We start from the raw sequence: 21,657 nt of genomic DNA on the forward strand, positions 1-21,657 counted from the left end.
ACCACCGCCAACAACCACCGCAGTTGGACATCGAAGAGCTCACCGGCAACAACAAGGAGCTGCGCGCGCAGTACAGGGAGATCGCGTGCTAGTTCCCCAGTCCGGTGATGCTGAGGAACCATGCACGCGGCCTGGTGAAGGTAATGACACCTGCCGAAAGGCAACGTGCCTTCCCTGCTGGTCGCACTATCCCGCTGGTGACCATTCTCCTGTGGGCGATGCGCGAGGTGCAGCGCTCCCCCGACCCCAGGCAGCGTGCACGTTGGTGGATGTACTGCTCATCCACCACGCCGTCGGCCGCCGCGGATGACATCACCGACGCCGTCCTCGCTCCCCCAGCCCCCATCAACAACGCCTACTGGGAGAGGCGCAATCCATGGGTCCTCGGGCCAGACGACGACTCTGACGCCGAGTCCTCTGACGACTACGACGCTGACGCGTCTGACTACTACTCCTCTGACGACGAGGTGGACGAGGTCTTCGTACTCTCCTCCGACTCCTCCGATGATGAGCCTGATGTGTAGCTCCTGGCACCCGTCCTCGACGCTGTGGAGGGGCAGAAGAACATCCCAATTGAAGTGGATAAGCTGCCGGAGGTCGCTAACAACCCAGAGCTCGTCGTCGTGAATCAAGAAGAGGAGGGCGGCGGTGAAGATGTGGTGGAGCCAGTGCCGACCAAGAAGAAGAGGGCGGAGGTGAACAACAATGGCGTGCGACGCTCCCAACGCCTGAATATGCTGAAGAAGGAGGAGTGACATGTTGTCTTCAGTTTTGTCAATAGAAGAAAAAGTTCAGTTTCGTCAGTATGTTAGTATGCCTGTTCTATCTATGTCAGTTCTATCTATGTCAGACTATCTATGCAGGTAATATCTATGTATGCCAGCAGTATGAACTTGCTATCTATGTTCACTATCTACTTGCTATGTACTTGCTATCTATATTAAGTTCTGCTTGCTATGTACTTGCTATGTACTTGCTATCTATGTTCAGTTATGATTGTTATCTACTTGCTGTCAGTGTTATCATTTCCAAGTATGTCACTGCTGTCATCACAAACTGAACTTAATTAAACTTGATAATTGAAACTGATAATTCATGACAAACAACATACAATCCAAGGTTCATTGCTACAGAAATAGTAGAGTTCACCACAATAAAGCTTAACACATTACAAACTTTCCTCCATAGCTACTACAAAAGACATCATTGACACACATGGTCAGGCAACAACACAACTTAGTCCTCATCACAAATAGCCTTAATCTGGTTAAGCTTCCTCTTGTTGCTATCACCTGTTGTCTTGAGATCAACAATGCAGGAAGCAAGAGTACTCTTCTCCATGGTCAACTTCTCCTTTAGTTTCATCAGCTCAGCAATGCAACAATCCAGCTTATCCTTCTCTTTCTTCAGGTCACCATAGCAAATATCCAAAGTCCTCTTATCAGAGATCAACTTTACCTTCTCTTTAAGATGGTTGAACTTCAAATTCCTAATGACAGTGGCTTGAGCTACATGAATTTGCTTTAACTGGTCAACAACAGCCTTCAATTTTTTGATCTCAGCGTCCTTTGTCATGCTGCTTTCCACACTCACTGAAATGTTCTCAGCATCATTCTTCTGGTTTACCTCAGGCTGGCTATCCTTATAATCCAGGAGGTTGTTCACATCTTCAACAAGCTTCTCATATGTCTCCTGCAACTCTTTTTTTTGCTGTGTCAGATTGTGTACAGTGCATGAATGCTCCAGGCATGCCATCCTGTTATTATGCTGGCTATCCTCATACATAAGCCACAGCTTATGAATAGCCTTCTACAGATGCTCTGGCCAATGCTCATCTACCCACTGCACTAATCCACAATTTGCAACACCCTACAACAGAAAAAGTCAGTTCAAAATTACAGACATTACTTACAAATTCAGTTAAATAGCTGATTCAGAATCAGATTCATTTAATGGTGACTAATTATGAAAACTACAACTAAGAACAGTACCTATGAACCCTAGAACTAAATTCAGTAACTATGAACCATACAACTAAATTCAGTAACTATGAACCCTATAACATGAACAGTAACTATGAACCCTAGAACATGAACAGTAACTATGAACCCTAGAACATGAATAGTACCTACAAACCCTAGAACAAGAATTGGAATGCTGCAAAGACACAACTTGAAACTTACTTCAGTGGCACAGGCAATGAACCTCCTCACAGTGCTTATCCCCTCAAATGCAACATACTTCCTCCCTGGATTCCCATGCTCACAAATCACATTCAAGTCGTCAGCAAGACCCTCAAACGACGGCTCATCAATTGTAGCTAGGATCTGAGAAATCAAACAAAAACTTGTTCAAATCGAGCAAATGTTGAACCCTAGAAACCATATAACACAAATGAGCAATAGAAGGTTCTGACCTTGACAGGGGAGTCGTCGGAGGAGATGTACTGCGCGACGGAGCCCTTAGTGCTCTCGTTGTCGCTCCAGGACACCATGGAGGCCGGCGGCCGGCGGCGACCGAAGAGGAGAGGAGCAAGAGGGAGGGGAGCGAGCGAGCGTGAGAGCAGAGAGAGCGAGCGAGATGTGGTCGGGCATGGGCGGTCTGTCTCTCGCGACCCGAACGCGTCGGTCTTAAGGTAACGGCGCCGTCCGCGCGTCCGTTAGGACACGTCACCCAAATTGGGCCCCACCTATCGGAAACGCCCTCAACCGCGCCAAATGGCAGGTTCAGTGCAATCTGCAAAACTTTTACTGAAGCTTTTGCAAAAGATTAGCGACTGGGTTGTTTTCTGTAAGAGAAGCCCCAAATGTGGTGGTTTCTTGCAATTCACTCCGCACACGCCTTAATCCACGTTAATTCTGTTTTGCACGAATCCTAAAGAAATCTGTTAAAATCTGAGTGCCACGTGGGCATCATCGTGTGTGTGGGCGTGGAGAGTTCGCCCACACGCCCTGCAGCACACGGCTTGCCAGCTGCGCTGTGTGGGCGAAATAGTTTATGCCCACACAATCACCATGTAGTCCACACGCGTGTGAGCGAACTGCTTTTTGCCCACACGACGCTCGTACGTTGTTGGATGGCAACTACAATTGTGCATACGTGGCAACTAGGTAAACACACATGGCAACTATGATTCGTTGTTAGACGGCAACTGCAGTTGCACGTACGTGCCAACCAGATAAACACACATGACAACTGTGATTAACCATACATGTCAACTATGGTTGGAAAACACGCGACAACTAGGTAAACACACATGGCAACTACTGTTTGACCATATGTGGCAAGTAGTTAATCACACATGACAATTATGGTTTGATTACATGCGACAACTACCATAAATTAGACATGGCAACTATAGTTAACCAAAACAGAGAGAGTTGACATGCTTTTACAGCTACATTTGCCATCCCGGATAACTACATCTGTCGTCCCGAATGACAACTAAATCGTCATCCCGCGGGTACCTAACGTAGCTGCACCAGGACGTGTGGCCATATTTGCTTCGTGCCACGCGCGCGGGGTGGGGATGTGTAGTACTTATTGGACGTGTGGCATGAAGTAACTGCGCCCACACGTGTGAGCAATTCTAATATTCGCCCACACATAACCCATGTGGGCTGCCTTCTGCCACGCCACACATGGTGTGTGTGCAAATGTCTAATATGCCACACGTATGGGCGTTATCAGAACCCTAAATGTAACAACACAAAAGGAAGAGTAGAAAGACCCACAAATATAAATACACTACTTCTATGGTGTAAGACGTGATAATCATGTCAAAACGGGACACGACCAACCAATTTTGGGGTATAATTATTCCCAATCTTCATTAAGTCCACAAGTCCTAAGTGGCATCTACATGGAAAAATATAGTTGATACAAGTTTAAAAGGTTCTAGCAATAAGTCAAAGAGAGATGCAAAAACTAAAGACAAATAGTCCAAAGCCAAAGGAAGAACGCCCAAGAGGAAGAGGGTTGAGTGGGCTACTAAATCATGTATAATGCTTTACTCCCTATTCCTAGTCTATCATGGAAAAATAACCAAAATTTACTTCAAAAAAGCTACCATAACCAACAACACTCTTTATCATTTGTCAACAGAGCTCTTGCCTATTTACCCCCCTAGGAGAGCCGTCATTCTATCCTTAAGTAAATACAAAAAGGGGAAAAGAAGTATAGAGATCTTCGTGAAGTCTCGCACCCCTAGAGTCGTGAATGGATATGGATATCGTACTTTACAAACATTAGCTTCTCTAGCTTTATCAATTGGCCTTCATATAAAGCCATAGTACGCGACTCATTAACATTATATGTCACAAAAACTAATCAAAGAGACCCACTCACCTAGCTTCTTTTAGTGTTTGCTTAACCGATTATCTTTAGTTTTATAGTTATCTTCCGTGATTGACTGTAAAATAAACATTGAGTAGAACAGTTCAACAATCACATATTGAGGCTACAATAACAATGAAAGTTTTACTATGCTTCTCCACCAGGTTGTCCTAGCTAAACACACACACACACACACACAAAATTTCCTTAGCCAGTAGTAAAAATTTACTAGTAATGTGATTTGGTTCATGGGCTGTTTCTAGAGTGGATGATGTGGGTGTCTCTCGGTGGCTACTGGAGTTGTTGCTCTACGTCGTATTAACCTGGGAGCAGCTTTGGGGCGTTGTCTGCCCAAAGGTGTCATGGTTTTTTAGCCTGCTAGACTAGAAATAGAGCCGTGAGAGGCCACTTTCTCAGTGTTCTTCATCCAACACGAAATCACATTCTGTTGGGGAACGTAGTAATTTAAAAAAATCCTACGCACACGCAGGATCATGGTGATGCACAGCAACGAGAGGGGAGAGTGTCGTCCACGTACCCTCGTAGACTGTTAAGCGGAAGCGTTATGACAACGTGGTTGATGTAGTCGTACGTCTTCACGATCGACCGATCCTCAGCATCGAACGTACGGCACCTCCGCGTTCAGCACACGTTCAGCTCGGTGACATCCCGCAAACTCACGATCCAGTAGAGCTCAGGGAAGAGTTTCGTTATCACGACGGCGTGGTGACGATGTTGATGAAGCTACCACAGCAGGGCTTCGCCTAAACACCGCTACAATATGACCGAGGTGGATTATGGTGGAGGGGGGACCGCACACGACTTGAGAGATCTCAATGATCAACTTGTGTGTCTAGAGGTGCCCCCTGCCCCCGTATATAAAGGAGCAAGGGGGAGAGGCGGCCGGCCAGGAGGAGGCGCGCCAGGAGGAGTCCTACTCCCACCGGGAGTAAGACTCCCTCCTTTCCTAGTTGGAATAGGAGGAGGGAGAGAGGAAGGAAAGGGGACGTCGCCCCCCCCCCTCCTTGTCCAATTTGGACTAGAGGGAGAGGGGGCGCGCGGCCTGCCCTGGCAGCCCCTCCTCTCTTCCACTAAGGCCCATCATGGCCCATTAAACCCCCGAGGGGGTTCCGGTAACCCCCGGTACTCCCGTAAAATCCCGATTTCACCCAGAACACTTCCGATATCCAAATATAGGCTTCCAATATATAAATCTTTATGTCTCGAGCATTTCGAGAATCCTCGTCATTTCTGTGATCAAATCCGGGACTCCGAACTACCTTCGGTACATCAAAACATATAAACTCATAAAACTGATCGTCACAGAACTTTAAGCGTGTGGACCCTACGGGTTCGAGAACTATGTGGACATGACCGAGACACGTCTCCGGTCAATAACCAATAGCGGAACCTGGATGCTCATATTGGTTCCTACATATTCTACGAAGATCTTTATCGGTCAAACCGCACAACACTATATGTTGTTCTATTTGTCATCGGTATGTTACTTGCTCGAGATTCGATCATCGGTATCCAATACATAGTTCAATCTCGTTACCGGCAAGTCTCTTTACTCGTTCCGTAATACATCATCCTGTAACTAACTCATTAGTTATCATGCTTGCAAGGCTTATAGTGATGTGTATTACCGAGAGGGCCCAGAGATACCTCTCTGACAATCGGAGTGACAAATCCTAATCTTGATCTATGCCAACTCAACAAGTACCATTGGAAACACCTATGGAGCACCTTTATGATCACCCAGTTACGTTGTGACGTTTGGTAGCACACAAAGTGTTCCTGCGGTATTCGGGAGTTGCATAATCTCATAGTCATAAGAACATGTATAAGTCATGAAGAAAGCAATAGCAGTAAACAAACGATCAAGTGCTAAGCTAACGGAATGGGTCAAGTCAATCACATCATTCTCCTAATGATGTGATCACATTGATCAAATAACAACTCATGTCAATGGTTAGGAAACTTAACCATCTTTGATCAATGAGCTAGTCAAGTAGAGGCATACTAGTGACACTATGTTTGTCTATGTATTCACACATGTATTATGTTTCCGGTTAATACAATTCTAGCATGAATAATAAACATTTATCATGAAATAAGGAAATAAATAATAACTTTATTATTGCCTCTAGGGAACATTTCCTTCAGTCTCCCACTTGCACTAGAGTCAATAATCTAGATTACACAGTAATGATTTTAACACCCGTGGAGCCTTGGTGCTGATCATGTTTTGCTCGTGGAAGAGGCTTAGTAAACGGCTCTGCAACATTCAGATCCATATGTATCTTGCAAATCTCTATGTCTCCTACCTGGACTTGATCCCGGATGGAGTTGAAGCGTCTCTTGATGTGCTTGGTTCTCTTGTGAAATCTGGATTCCTTTGCCAAGGCAATTGCACCAGTATTGTCACAAAATATTTTCATTGGACCCGATGCACTAGGTATGACACCTAGATCGGATATGAACTCCTTCATCCAGACTCCTTCATTTGCTGCTTCCGAAGCAGCAATGTACTCCGCTTCACATGTAGATCCTGCCACGACGCTCTGTTTGGAACTGCTCCAACTGACAGCTCCACCGTTTAATATAAACACGTATCTGGTTTGCGATTTAGAATCGTCCAGATCAGTGTCAAAGCTTGCATCAACGTAACAATTTACGATGAGCTCTTTGTCACCTCCATAAACGAGAAACATATCATTGGTCCCTTTCAGGTACTTCAGGATGTTCTTGACCGCTGTCCAGTGATCCACTCCTGGATTACTTTGGTACCTCCCTACTAGGCTAATAGCAAGGCACACATCAGGTCTGGTACACAGCATTGCATACATGATAGAGCCTATGGCTGAAGCATAGGGAACACTTTTCATTTTCTCTCTATCTTCTGCAGTGGTCGGACATTGAGTCTTACTCAACTTCACACCTTGTAACACAGGCAAGAACCCTTTCTTAGCTTGATCCATTTTGAAATTCTTCAAAACTTTATCAAGGTATGTGCTTTGTGAAAGTCCAATTAAGCGTCTTGATCTATCTCTATAGATCTTGATGCCCAATATATAAGCAGCTTCACCGAGGTCTTTCATTGAAAAACTCTTATTCAAGTATCCTTTTATGTTATCCAGAAATTCTATATCATTTCCAATCAGCAATATGTCATCCACATATAATATTAGAAATGCTACAGAGCTCCCACTCACTTTCTTGTAAATACAGGCTTCTCCAAAAGTCTGTATAAAACCATATGCTTTGATCACACTATCAAAACGTTTATTCCAACTCCGAGAGGCTTGCACCAGTCCATAAATGGATCGCTGGAGCTTGCACACTTTGTTAGCTCCCTTTGGATCAATAAAACCTTCAGGTTGCATCATATACAACTCTTCTTCCATAAATCCATTCAGAAATGCAGTCTTTACATCCATTTGCCAAATTTCATAATCATAAAACGCGGCAATTGCTAACATGATTCAGACGGACTTAAGCATCGCTACAGGTGAGAAGGTCTCATCGTAGTGAACTCCTTGAACTTGTCAAAAACCTTTTGCAACAAGTTGAGCTTTGTAGATAGTAACATTACCGTCAACGTTTGTCTTCTTCTTGAAGATCAATTTATTCTCGATGGCTTGCCAATCATTGGCATGTCAACCAAAGTCTACACTTTGTTCTCATACATGGATCCCATCTCAGATTTCATGGCTTCAAGCCATTTTGCGGAATCTGGGCTCATCATCGCTTCCTCATAGTTCGTACGTTCGTCATGGTCAAGTAACATGACCTCCAGAACTGGATTACCGTACCACTCTAGTGCGGATCTTGTTCTAGTTGACCTATGAGGTTTGGTAGAAACTTGATCTGAAGTTACATGATCAGCATCATTAGCTTCCTCACTAATTGGTGTAGGAGTCACAGAAACAGATTTCTGTGATGAGCTACTTTCCAATAAGGGAGCAGGTACAGTTACCTCATCAAGTTCTACTTTCCTCCCACTCACTTCTTTCGAGAGAAACTCCTTTTCTAGAAAGGATCCATTCTTAGCAACGAATATCTTGCCTTCGGATCTGTGATAGAAGGTGTACCCAATAGTTTCCTTTGGGTATCCTATGAAGACACATTTCTCCGATTTGGGTTCGAGCTTATCAGGTTGAAGCTTTTTCACATAAGCATCGCAGCCCCAAACTTTAAGAAACGACAACTTTGGTTTCTTGCCAAACCATAGTTCATAAGGCGTCGTCTCAATGGATTTTGATGGTGCCCTATTTAACGTGAATGCAGCCGTCTCCAAAGCATAACCCCAAAATGATAGCAGTAAATCAGTAAGAGACATCATAGATCGCACCATATCTAGTAAAGTACGATTACGACGTTCGGACACACCATTACGTTGTGGTGTTCCGGGTGGCGTGAGTTGCGAAACTATTCCACATTGTTTCAAATGTAGACCAAACTCGTAACTCAAATATTCTCCTCCACGATCAGATCGCAGAAACTTTATTTTCTTGTTACGATGATTTTCCACTTCACTCTGAAATTCTTTGAATTTTTCAAATGTTTCAGACTTATGTTTCATTAAGTAGATATACCCATATTTTCTCAAATCATCTGTGAAGGTGAGAAAATAACGATACCCGCCGCGAGTCTCAATATTCATCGGACCACATACATCAGTATGTATGATTTCCAACAAATCTGTTGCTCGCTCCATAGTTCCGGAGAACGGCGTTTTAGTCATCTTGCCCATAAGGTATGGTTCGCAAGTACCAAGTGATTCATAATCAAGTGATTCCAAAAGTCCATCAGTATGGAGTTTCTTCATGTGTTTTATACCAATATGACCCAAACGGCAGTGCCACAAATAAGTTGCACTATTATTATCAACTATGCATCTTTTGGTTTCAACATTATGAATATGTGTATCACTACTATCGAGATTCAACAAGAATATACCACTCTTTAAGGGTGCATGACCATAAAAGATATTACTCATATAAATAGAACAACCGTTATTCTCTGATTTAAATGATTAACCGTCTCGCATTAAACAAGATCCGGATATAATGTTCATGCTTAACGCTGGCATCAAATAACAATTATTTAGGTCTAAAACTAATCCCGAAGGTAGATGTAGAGGTAGCGTGCCGACGGCGATCACATCGACTTTGGAACCATTTCCTATGCGCATCGTCACCTCGTCCTTAGCCAGTTTTCGCTTAATCCGTAGTCCCTGTTTCGAGTTGCAAATATTAGCAACAGAACCATTATCAAATACCCAGGTGCTACTGCGAGCTCTGGGGAGGTACACATCAATAACATGTATATCACATATACCTTTGTTCACCTTGCCATCCTTCTTATCCGCCAAATACTTGGGGTAGTTCCGCTTCCAGTGACCAGTCTGTTTGCAGTAGAAGCACTCAGTCTCAGGCTTAGGTCCAGACTTGGGTTTCTTCTCCTGAACAGCAACTTGTTTGCCTTCTTCTTGAAGTTCCCCTTCTTCTTCCCTTTGCCCTTTTTCTTGAAACTGGTGGTCTTATTGACCATCAACACTTGATGCTCCTTCTTGATTTCTACCTCTGCGGCCTTTAGCATCGCGAAGAGCTCGGGAATAGTCTTATTCATCCCTTGCGTATTATAGTTCATCACGAAGCTTTTGTAGCTTGGTGGCAGTGATTGAAGAACTCTATCAATGACACTATCAATAGGAAGATTAACTCCTAGTTGAGCCAAGTGATTATGATACCCGGACATTTTGAGTATATGCTCACTGACAGAACTATTCTCCTCCATCTTGCAGCTATAGAACTTATTGGAGACTTCATATCTCACAATCCGGGCATTTGCTTGAAATATTAACTTCAACTCCTGGAACATCTCATATGCTCCACGACGTTCAAAACGTCGTTGAAGTCCCGATTCTAAGCCGTAAAGCATGGCACACTGAACTATCGAGTAGTCATCATCTTTACTCTGCCAAACGTTCTTAACGTTGTCAGCAGCATCTGCAGCAGGCCTGGCACCCAGCGGTGCTTCCAGGACGTAATTCTTCTCTGCAGCAATGAAGATAATCCTCAAGTTACGGACCCAGTCCGTGTAATTGCTACCATCATCTTTCAACTTTGCTTTCTCAAGGAACGCATTAAAATTCAACGAAAAAAATAGTACGGGCCATCTATCTACAACAACATAGATAAGCAAAAATACTATCATGTACTAAGTTCATGATAAATTTAAATTCAATTAATCATATTACTTAAGAACTCCCACTTAGATAGACATCCCTCTTATCATCTAAGTGATCACGTGATCCATATCAACTAAATCATGACCGATCATCACGTGAAATGGAGTAGTTTTCAATGGTGAACATCACTATGTTGATCATATCTACTATATGATTCACGCTCGACCTTTTGGTCTTAGTGTTCCGAGGCCATATCTGCATATGCTAGGCTCGTCAAGTTTAACCCGAGTATTCTGCGTGTGCAAAACTGGCTTGCACCCTAGATGGACGTAGAGCTTACCACACCCGATCATCACGTGGTGTCTCGGCACGACAAACTTTGGCAACGGTGCATACTCAGGGAGAACACTTTTATCTTGAAATTTAGTGAGAGATCATCTTATAATGCTACCGTCAAACAAAGCAGAATAAGATGCATAAAGGATAAACATCACATGCAATCAATATAAGTGATATGATATGGCCATCATGATCTTGTGCTTGTGATCTCCATCTCCGAAGCATCGTCACGATCACCATCATCACCGGCGCGACACCTTGATCTCCATCGTAGCATCGTTGTTGTCTCGCCAACTATTGCTTCTACGACTATCGCTACCGCTTAGTGATAAAGTAAAGCAATTACAGGACGATTGCATTGCATACAATAAAGCGACAACCATATGGCTCCTGCCAGTTGTCGATAACTCCATTACAAAACATGATCATCTCATACAAAGTATAGCATCATGTCTTGACCATATCACATCACAACATGCCTTGCAAAAACAAGTTAGACGTCCTCTACTTTGTTGTTGCAAGTTTTACGTGGCTGCTACGAGTTGAGCAAGAACCGTTCTTACCTACGCATCAAAACCACAACGATAGTTCGTCGAGTTGGTGCTGTTTTAACCTTCTCAAGGACCGGGCGTAGCCACACTCGGTTCAACTAAAGTTGGAGAAACTGACACCCGCCAGCCACCTGTGTGCAAAGCACGTCGGTAGAACCAGTCTCGCGTAAGCGTACGTGTAATGTCGGTCCGGGCCGCTTCATCCAACAATACCGCCGAACCAAAGTATGACATGCTGGTAAGTAGTATGACTTGTATCGCCCACAACTCACTTGTGTTCTACTCATGCATATAACATCAACGCATAAAACCTGGCTCGGATGCCACTGTTGGGGAATGTAGTAATTTCAAAAAAAATCCTACGCACACGCAGGATCATGGTGATGCACAGCAACGAGAGGGGAGAGTGTCGCCCACGTACCCTCGTAGACCGTTAAGCGGAAGCGTTATGACAACGCGGTTGATGTAGTTGTACGTCTTCACGATCGACCGATCCTCAGCACTGAACGTACGACACCTCCGTGTTCAGCACACGTTCAGCTCGGTGACGTCTCGCGAACTCACGATCCAGTAGAGCTCGGGGAAGAGTTTCGTCAACACGATGGCGTGGTGACGATGTTGATGAAGCTACCGCAGCAGGGCTTCGCCTAAACACCGCTACAGTATGACCGAGGTGGATTATGGTGGAGGGAGGCACCGCACACGACTAGAGAGATCTCAATGATCAACTTGTGTGTCTAGAGGTGCCCCCTGCCCCCGTATATAAAGGAGCAAGGGGGGAGAGGCGGCCGGCCAGGAGGAGGCGCGCCAGGAGGAGTCCTACTACCACCGGGAGTAAGACTCCCTCCTTTCCTAGTTGGAATAGGAGGAGGGAGAGAGGAAGGAAAGGGGACGTCGCCCCCCCCCCTCCTTGTCCAATTTGGACTAGAGGGAGAGGGGGCGCGCGGCCTGCCCTGGCAGCCCCTCCTCTCTTCCACTAAGGCCCATCATGGCCCATTAAACCCCCGGGGGGTTTCTGGTAACCCCCGATACTCTCGTAAAATCCCGATTTCATCCGGAACACTTCCGATATCCAAATATAGGCTTCCAATATATAAATCTTTATGTCTCAACCATTTTGAGACTCCTCATCATGTCTGTGATCAAATCTGGGACTCCGAACTACCTTCGGTACATCAAAACATATAAACTCATAAAACTGATCGTCACAGAACTTTAAGCGTGCGGACCCTACGGGTTCGAGAACTATGTAGACATGACCGAGACACGTCTCCGGTCAATAACCAATAGCGGAACCTGGATGCTCATATTGGTTCCTACATATTCTACGAAGATCTTTATCGGTCAAACCGCACAACACTATATGTTGTTCTATTTGTCATCGGTATGTTACTTGCCCGAGATTCGATCATCGGTATCCAATACATAGTTCAATCTCGTTACCGGCAAGTCTCTTTACTCGTTCCGTAATACATCATCCTGTAACTAACTCATTAGTTATCATGCTTGCAAGGCTTATAGTGATGTGTATTACCGAGAGGGCCCAGAGATACCTCTCTGACAATCGGAGTGACAAATCCTAATCTTGATCTATGCCAACTCAACAAGTACCATCGGAAACACCTGTAGAGCACCTTTATGATCACCCAGTTATGTTTGTGACGTTTGGTAGCACACAAAGTGTTCCTTCGGCATTCGGGAGTTGCATAATCTCATAGTCATAAGAACATGTATAAGTCATGAAGAAAGCAATAGCAGTAAACAAACGATCAAGTGCTAAGCTAACGGAATGGGTCAAGTCAATCACATCATTCTCCTAATGATGTGATCCCATTGATCAAATAACAACTCATGTCAATGGTTAGGAAACTTAACCATCTTTGATCAATGAGCTAGTCAAGTAGAGGCATACTAGTGACACTGTGTTTGTATATGTATTCACACATGTATTATGTTTCCGGTTAATACAATTCTAGCATGAATAATAAACATTTATCATAAAATAAGGAAATAAATAATAACTTTATTATTGCCTCTAGGGCATATTTCCTTCACGTTCAGCATCGCCAGGATCGTCTGTCTCATTTATGGGTGTTCCTATTTAATGGTTGAGGCAACAAAGTGCCCCTAAAAGGCGCACTAGGCCTACTCTCAAAGCTTCTTCGCTCACTAGTTGCTTGCTACTCTGTTTTTCCAACTCGGCTCTTTTCTCCTGCCAACTCAAGAAAAAATATAGTACAGTCTTTATAAAAACTAGTGAAATTAAAAAAAATAACGGATTATAAAATTATCATGATTTTAAAATTTTCCAGTAAATTTTAAAAAGTTCATAAATTTTTTAAAAAAATTGAATACTAAAAATTCCCAAGAGTTTAAAACAATAAATTGAATATTTTTTGAACTAAAAAATGTTCATGCTTCGAAAACATGTTTGAGAATTTAAAAAATGTTCATGAATATGACAATGTCCATGAATATGAAAAATATTCACAAGTTTTAAAATTTTGGCAAAATTTTAAAATATTCATGAATCTAAACATATCCATTGGTTTACAAAATATTATTAATTTGAAACAAACAAAAATATGACAACAAAGTACCAGAAAATATGAAGAAACCGTAAAAACAAACATAAAAATGAAAACAAATCGGTGAAAAAAAAGAAATACAAAAGGAGAAAATGGGCTAGAATCATCGAGAACCTTCCCAAAACAGGATGGAAGGTACAAAACCGGTAACATGGTGCCTATTTGGGCCGGCTTAAGAATTGTTTTAGTCTAAACACGCCCTCTTTATTAGTTGGTAACAATGTTTATCAGAATACAACTAATGGGAGGGAGTTGTAGGAGCCAAATATGTCTACCTACTGTATGGCCTAGAGCATGTTTAGCGAGACCGTGCGCCTCAAAATTTGACTCCCCCCTCTTGAAAGAGAAGAAAAAAGACTAGAACTCCAACATCAACGATGAAATCTCATTCTCGTCAAGCCCTCCTCTGCCATCCATGATGTCTTTCACAATTCCTTTTCAATCAGTCACCACTTCCATATGTTGTAGTAAGAGATCAAAAGCCAAAGCTAGAGCTTCGTGGCATGCAAGAGCTTCTAGAGTCGCCGGGTCGGTTACGCCTTTGATAACACCTTTGCACAAACATGTGTGTAGCCTGTGGACTCTGGAAGTCATTTTCGTGAAGAGCATTGCGTCTAGCATGCCAAGGAATTGTGAAAGGTATTATCTAGCTTTAGCCTGCTCATTAGTAAATGGGGCTTCCCGGGGCGTGCATTCTATACCAAAGGGCTACTATTACACCCTACGGGGGTGAAATAGGAAATGCCCTCGCCTATTGCGATATTGAACCTCACGTCGCCTCAAGCGTCCTTCCAGGCCAGTCCCACTATAATGTGTATCTACCACACACAGTTTCACAAAAAAAATGAAAAGTTCACCACTCATTAAAAAATGTTCATATCATTCATAAAAATGTTCATCACACTATTTTAAAAAATCACGTGCTTAAAATTAGTTTATGACATTGTAAAAAATGTGCATATATTATGTAATTTTATTTTCTCAATTTGTAAAAAAACATTCATATGATTCAAAAAATGTTTATGACACTTACAAAATATTCACATGTTTAAAAATATGTTTTTGCGTGGATATTTTAAAATGAGTTCATGATATTTTTTAAATAATCATTAAAACGTAAAAAAAGTGTTCCCGTAATTGGCAGAAAACGTTCGTAACATTCAAATAATATCCATGAAATTTTAAAAATGTTCACACATCTAAAAATATGCCGCATGACATTGTAAGAAACTTTCATGAAATTTAAAAAATTATCGACATGTGTTTCAAAACGTTCATTGTGTATTATTTGATGTGCATCTTATAAATGTGCAACATGTATTTAAAAAAATGTTAGACCTGTATATGGAAGATATTCAACATGTATTAAAAAAGTAGATGTGTATATCTGGAAAAAATAAATAAAGGAAAAGGAAACCGAGAAAAAAAACAATGAAGATAAACGTAGAAAATGAAAAATGAAAGAAAAACATGTGAAAACTTTCCATAACCACTCCCACTATCTCGATTGACATACATGGACTAGTTCTGCATCGCATGCGTTAACTTACTGCTGTACTGAACATTCTATATCATGAAGATTGTTTTTTTTTTTGAGAAATCCATGAAGATTTATTGGTTTTTTTAGGGATATGAAGATTTATCGGTATAAACTCATGAGCACACATGAACCCAGAAGGAGCCCGGAGCAAGGCCACAAGACTACAAGAATGTTTTTGTTCAAAAAAAAAGACTACAAGAGTGTTTCCCTTTTCTCCAAGAAAAAAAACAAGAGTGTTTCCCAGGGGCAGTGGGGTCTCCTTGCTGCCGGGCCAAAGCCGCCCCGATCGACTACCACCAAGTCCTGTACCCCAAAAAAACAAGTCCACTGTAGCTGCCCTCAGTCGCTCAAAAAAAACTGCCCTAAAAAAAAGAAATCCAAGTCCACTGTACCGAGACGTTGCCTGGCGCCGGTACACCAGCTTCCAAGCTGACACGCCACACTAGCGTGCCTTTTGCGAGAGGGACAGCCCTGCTCGCCCTCGCATCGAGACACCACTCACTGTCCCACACCCGTCGAGACGGAGCGACCGGCGTCACGTGAAGCCACGTGAACCGGGGGCCTATCAACCGGTCCACGGCTTTGTTTCATTGTGCAGAAATTTTTATCGACCCCGAACAAATCATGGTGATACAGGAGCATCTTAATAGTTTTCGTATTCATAGAATAATCATAGTGTAAAGAACCTTCCTTTCTTTAGAAATTTCATAAATCCTTCCAAACTTTCCCCTCGTCTACGGGGAAAATAAGGATTCCATAAGGCCTCTTTTGGTTCATATGATAGAACTATTGTAGGAACAGGAATCTTGTAAGAAATGAGATGACATATATCTCAAATCTTATAAGTATGAGTAGGAATAGAAAAAAGATGTCATTTGATTGACACCAAAAGAATCTTTTTATTAAGCCTAGGCTCATTTTTATTTTTTTATAAAATGTGAAGGATAGAAACCAATCCTATGTAGAAATAGGAATCAATTCCTATGAACCAAAAAGCTCTAAATAAATTTTATAAAAATCATATCCTCTAGAATTTCTATGAAATTCCTCCAAAAATTCCTCCAAACCAGGCCAAAAAGTGTCTCGTCTCATCAGCTCACCACACCCACCACACGGCCACGGCGCGGCCGCTAACTGTCACGCCGCCGGCCGCCATCCGCTGTTAGCCACTGTCGGACTTGTCATCGTCGTTGTGCCACTGTTAAAAATATTTTTAGGAAATGTGTTAATATCTCCAAAATGTTATAGACTCTGGAAAAAGGTTTATGGGGAGATATTTTTGCTTCAGTTGCGCTACAGAGTTTCAAGTTTCTGAAATAGATCAAGGCAGGGCGCAGGACGTTGGATCAAGTGCATGATGCATCCAAATATGCTACGACCCCAATGCTGCTAAGGGACACCTGTTTGCCACCAGCGTAAGCTGAAACCATCCCGTTTTCCAATTAATTTCATGAAATATGTACAAGAAGTACTAGCATTTGTATGTACAGTACATCCACCATCAACAATTTCCAAAGGTTTGCACATGTTTGTTCCCCCTTCCAACCAGAAACATACTGTGACGAGACATGATTGCTGCTACCCAAGTGCGCCCGGCCCAAGCTCAAGCCCATCGAGGCCCCACAAAACCCACATGTCGCTCCATCCGTCCCCGCGAGGGCCGGTGCGGCGTCGTGATCAGCTCGGGCCCCAGCAGCTGAGGTACATGGCCTTGCGGAGCGACTCATCGGCGCCGGCCTGCCTCCGGCCGTCGTCGGCGACGGCCCGCGCTGCCCCGAGCGCGGCGGCCTGGGGAGCGAGCCCGGCAAGCCGGTCCCGCGACCCCGCCCCCGCCGCCCTCTCCCTCTGCGCCCGCACGGCGGCCACCGTCGCTGCCACCCACACACGGCTCATCTTAAAATTCTACCCGATCGGTTCGTTTCCAAAGTCCTCCTACTCTGTTCTCAGCTCGCTTCGCTCTCTTCTCTGTGCTGTGCACTGCTAGCTCTGGAGGTGTGAGAATGGGGAAGAAGGGCCGGTATTTGTAGCCCGAGCGAGGGCGGTTTTGGTCATTGCGTCTGATGGTTTCGTGGCTGCTGGTTTCGGTCTTATCAGTGTGCGGTGGTGCGATATTGTCGCGGGAGAAATGGGGCGGCATGGCCGTGAGGGACCCAGCTCCGTGGGTCAGCTACAGGTGTCGAGGCTTATCGCCGGGGGCAGTGGTGACTCATCGTTTCCCATGGCTGGCCGTGGGCTCCGCCTGCTTTGTCGCCTTTGTATTCTCTTATACTATCCACTCTTGTCCACTTCCCCCGCACTTTGTTTGTTTACTGGAGTAGTCGTACAACGGAATCGTGGTTGAGAGTTTTCCTTTGCGACAAATCATGGTGAGACTTCACATGGTAATTTGCTCATCTTTTATCGGAGACAACAATAATTGGTCTCAAACTGGATCTTATCACTACAGTAATCCCGCGTTTGGTGGTACTATACGACGATAGTAGTACTCCCTCCATCACGGTTTAAAAGGCACAGTTAAATTTGCGTGTGTTTCCATAATAGACAAGGTTTAGGGTGCATTGCATTTATTTCTAATAGCTAATTAGTACTTCGATATACTATTTCTATATGCATGCGTAGTGTGAATGCTATTTTTTAGCCCATCTCATAACCAATAGATAACCATCTAGGTCCCAGAAAATTTTCAAGCGCGACTTCTAAACCATGACGGAGGTAGTAGCAGTAGTTGACATGGCAATTCTCCGGTTTTACTACCACGGGACACAATAATTGGTCCTAGTCGAGAGTATGTCCAACATCTCAACTTGTACCAGTACACTTTGAGAGTAGATTCGACGAAGGGAAATGAACAGGCTTAAAACACATGCATACGAGAGACACCAATTCAGAGGTACTTTGACTCAAAAGGATTCTATAGAATTTTTTAGGGTCAGAATCCATAAGAATACTAGAAGGGTTGTGTACGCTTTGTTTTGCCCTTTGTGTTGTCGGAACTTCATACAAAAAAATTGGTTTGATGCATGCGTGAGGGTGATGATAGTGTATGTTTTCTCTTTTTTTAGTAATGTGGTGTTTTGGTGGGCTTGTTCTAGAGGTGTGATTCTGTATTAAGCAACCTACATGTATTTTGAAAAATTTCTTGTGATGTTAAGCGCATGTACTATATTAGTGGTACAATGTTGCATGTTTATGATTTTTTTTCAGATGCTGAAAGGGTCATATGTTTTTATAGGCTGACCATTGCCGATAGATTTGAGAACTCATTGACTCGGTTAAAATCATGAACCAAATTCAAAATTGGACACCTTAATCAAAACCATTGACCCAGTCAAAATTGTGAACCATATCCGAATTTTAACACCTGAATTGAATAAAAACTATGAACCAAATTCAAAACAACCACAATCAAAGTCATTGATCTAGTCAAAATTGTGAACCACGACCAAATAGAACACCTCAATTGAATAAGAGAGCTCCAAAATTAGGAGCATAGCCTATTTATATTTTATAGATGTGCTATGTTAGGTTTTGATCATATGATTGGACCATATAGGATTTTTCCCAAATGAATCACGTGTATTGTATTTCATTAGAAATCTAGCATCCACTTCAACCTCCCTTTACGATTCCTTTCTTTTTCTGTGACGTCGAGCACTCCATGCTAATCTTATAGGATTCAAATGTGCATGTCACTTTAATCCTATATTTTGCCTATTCATATGTTTGAGAATCGTGCGAATCAAAGTGGGTCTTACATGAAAAATACCCTATGGGCAAAGAGTAACTGTCGTAGGACAATCGGTCCACTATAATCCTATTATCAAATTGGATGCAATGAAGTTGTCCTTACAACTCACCCCCCCCCCCCCCCCCCCCACCACCACCACCACCACCACACACACACACAAAGTTGCAAACTTGTCATGACCATAAACAACAATCACTCTTAGGAGGAGTAAACAACATGCAAGTAAAACCAGCAAATAGATAAACACAATATATGTCCTCTTTCATTCTTGGATGGTTGCTCTCAAACCGTTTACCCTATTGCATGAAACTTGGTAAAATATGTACCACAATGTGATGATATCAAAACTCCACCGCTATCCAACAACATATTGACCCCTATTTTTTTTGGAAAAGGGGTGACTCCCCTCCGACAACATTTAATTGACCCCTATGACTCAAAATATAATCAAATTATACGCCTTTAAGTTTCATATAAACATATTAGACCAAGTCATTTCTGAAACTAGATGATACCCCGCGCGTTGCTGCGGGAATTTGTTGCTATATATTTTAATGCGATTTGGTTGAATGAAATTTTGCCAAGGTAATTTGTTCTCTTTAGCAATGCACAATACTGCGATCCATGTAAAAATAATGCGATGTTGCTAACAAAAAGGTGGAATATGAGTTTACCTCCAGTGGGTAGTAAGAGGCCATAAAAATTAGCTAGCAATCAATATTACGTATGTGGCATCAGCTGTATATAAAGAACTCTGTCTATGTGCACACCATTGTAAATTATACTGAATGTACTTTAAAATAACTGTAAATATTTTTTTTCAATTGGAATTAAAAAGAATTACAAATGCCATGCACCATAAAGACTTAACTTACGTATTCTCATCTATAAGATCAGAGGACAGAGAGTTAGCCTTCCATCCCAACATGAAACTGCAATGCAACATCAGGTGGGAAATGTCCAAATGGGGACTGAAAAAGCGGGATGAGGAAGAATAAGTTCCCTAAATAAGAAACGACATTCGAACATAAAAAACACGTGCATCCTGATGCTTATAAAAGGTAGAAGACTTTACATCGCCTCTGTTTATGCTAAGAGAAACCTCATATTTTGGCTCATATACGTCAAACAAATTCAGTTAAGAAAGACCTCAGACGCATAGTAGATCCAAGAAGAAAGCATGTGAGCTAATGTTTGGGATGACTTGCCTGACATTGAAGTGCGGAGAACTCAAACGGCAGTGTCACCAGTCCGCTACAGTGCCTCGGGTGGCGTCATCAAGTACGCCGGCAGTTCGATCTGCTAAAAATTGATGTGGAGACACCTCTATTTTGGGCTTGATTAGCCTTATAGATTGGGATTGCTGGCTGTAGCACACATATATCCTGAGAAGATTTTTAAGGCTTGGGATATAAGAATTTGGGGTCGGAGCATGGTGTTAAGGGATGACGAATAAGGTTGAACTTTACCTCTGCAAATGGGAGAATGGACTCGATAGGAGACTGTAGTTGGACGGCAGTCGGCAACAACGCAAATCTCGTTTCATCAGAACTCCCCACATGTCGATGGACTCGAGTTGGTCCCCCGTCCCAGCCATGGGGACGCGCCCGGCGGCCGGCGGTACTCAGAGGCCGGACGGGGAGCACACAGGTGGCCGCTGTTTCCAGACGCCGCGCTATGCAGATGGGCGACATCGACAGCAAGCTCAGATGCTGCTGCGACAGCACGTTGGGGAGATGCGATCCTCCCATCCCCTGCCCGCGGCCACTCCTTCTATATCCTCCTCCTATCCCTTCTGCGTCGAGCAAGATTTGAAAGGGGATGAGGATGCGATGTTGAGGCACTTGCCATGATTTGGAGAGGCGATCAATTATGTCTCTTCGGATGCTTGCGTTAGTTCCAGAACATATGAGCCGTCGCAAGATCACGAGTCATACGGGCATGCGAGACAACGCAGTAGTATGCGGCTCGGGAACGTGACTCACCGAGGTTGCCTCTAATTTAATTAAAAAACGTGAAGCGGACAGAAGAGAAATTAAATCATCACAAAAATAAGATGATGTGGCTAGACTAATGAGGTGGAGTGAGATGAGTGGCTGCATGTTGATTGATGATGTGGATAGCTTGTATATCAATAGAAATAAGATAGTGGAGATCAACTATTTAGGTATTATAGATCTGGTGCTCCAAGCACCACAAACAACTAATAAAGATACAATGCTCTTGAGCTAATCCAACCATGTCTAAGCCTCCAACGGACAAGATCAGTGAAGATCAAGAAGAAATTATCTATGTGGAACAGACTTCTCATCTCAGGTTGTTGGACCACTTATTTTTTTGCACCAGTAGGGAAAACA

General features: G+C 43.1%; 1 protein-coding gene, 1 long non-coding RNA gene and 1 pseudogene across 3 annotated transcripts; all 3 read right to left on the reverse strand.

Annotated features, from left to right (window-relative positions):
* Positions 1-1,146: 1,146 nt before the first annotated feature.
* On the reverse strand, positions 1,147-2,494 carry LOC147984486 (uncharacterized; annotated as a pseudogene).
* Positions 2,495-16,300: 13,806 nt separating this feature from the next.
* LOC125536696 (uncharacterized) lies at positions 16,301-21,293 on the reverse strand. Of its 2 annotated transcripts, XR_007295199.2 has the most exons (4): positions 20,770-21,293; positions 20,509-20,685; positions 20,176-20,271; positions 16,301-16,750 (listed from the first exon to the last, which is right to left on the reverse strand). It is a non-coding gene; the product is annotated as an uncharacterized LOC125536696 (long non-coding RNA). The 2 variants fall into 2 exon arrangements; XR_015616040.1 differs by lacking the exon at positions 16,301-16,750 and having other exon boundaries at positions 19,966-20,271; positions 20,770-21,285.
* LOC147984487 (uncharacterized) lies at positions 16,969-17,619 on the reverse strand. Its single transcript, XM_087543569.1, has one exon. The coding sequence runs from the start codon at positions 17,443-17,445 to the stop codon at positions 17,230-17,232; it is 216 nt and encodes a 71-aa protein (XP_087399695.1). The 5' UTR covers positions 17,446-17,619; the 3' UTR covers positions 16,969-17,229.
* Positions 21,294-21,657: the final 364 nt, after the last annotated feature.

The sequence above is a fragment of the Triticum urartu genome, chromosome 2A (genome assembly GCF_056163025.1).
Source record: "Triticum urartu cultivar PI428250 chromosome 2A, HENAU_Tu73, whole genome shotgun sequence".
NCBI lineage: Eukaryota > Viridiplantae > Streptophyta > Magnoliopsida > Poales > Poaceae > Triticum > Triticum urartu.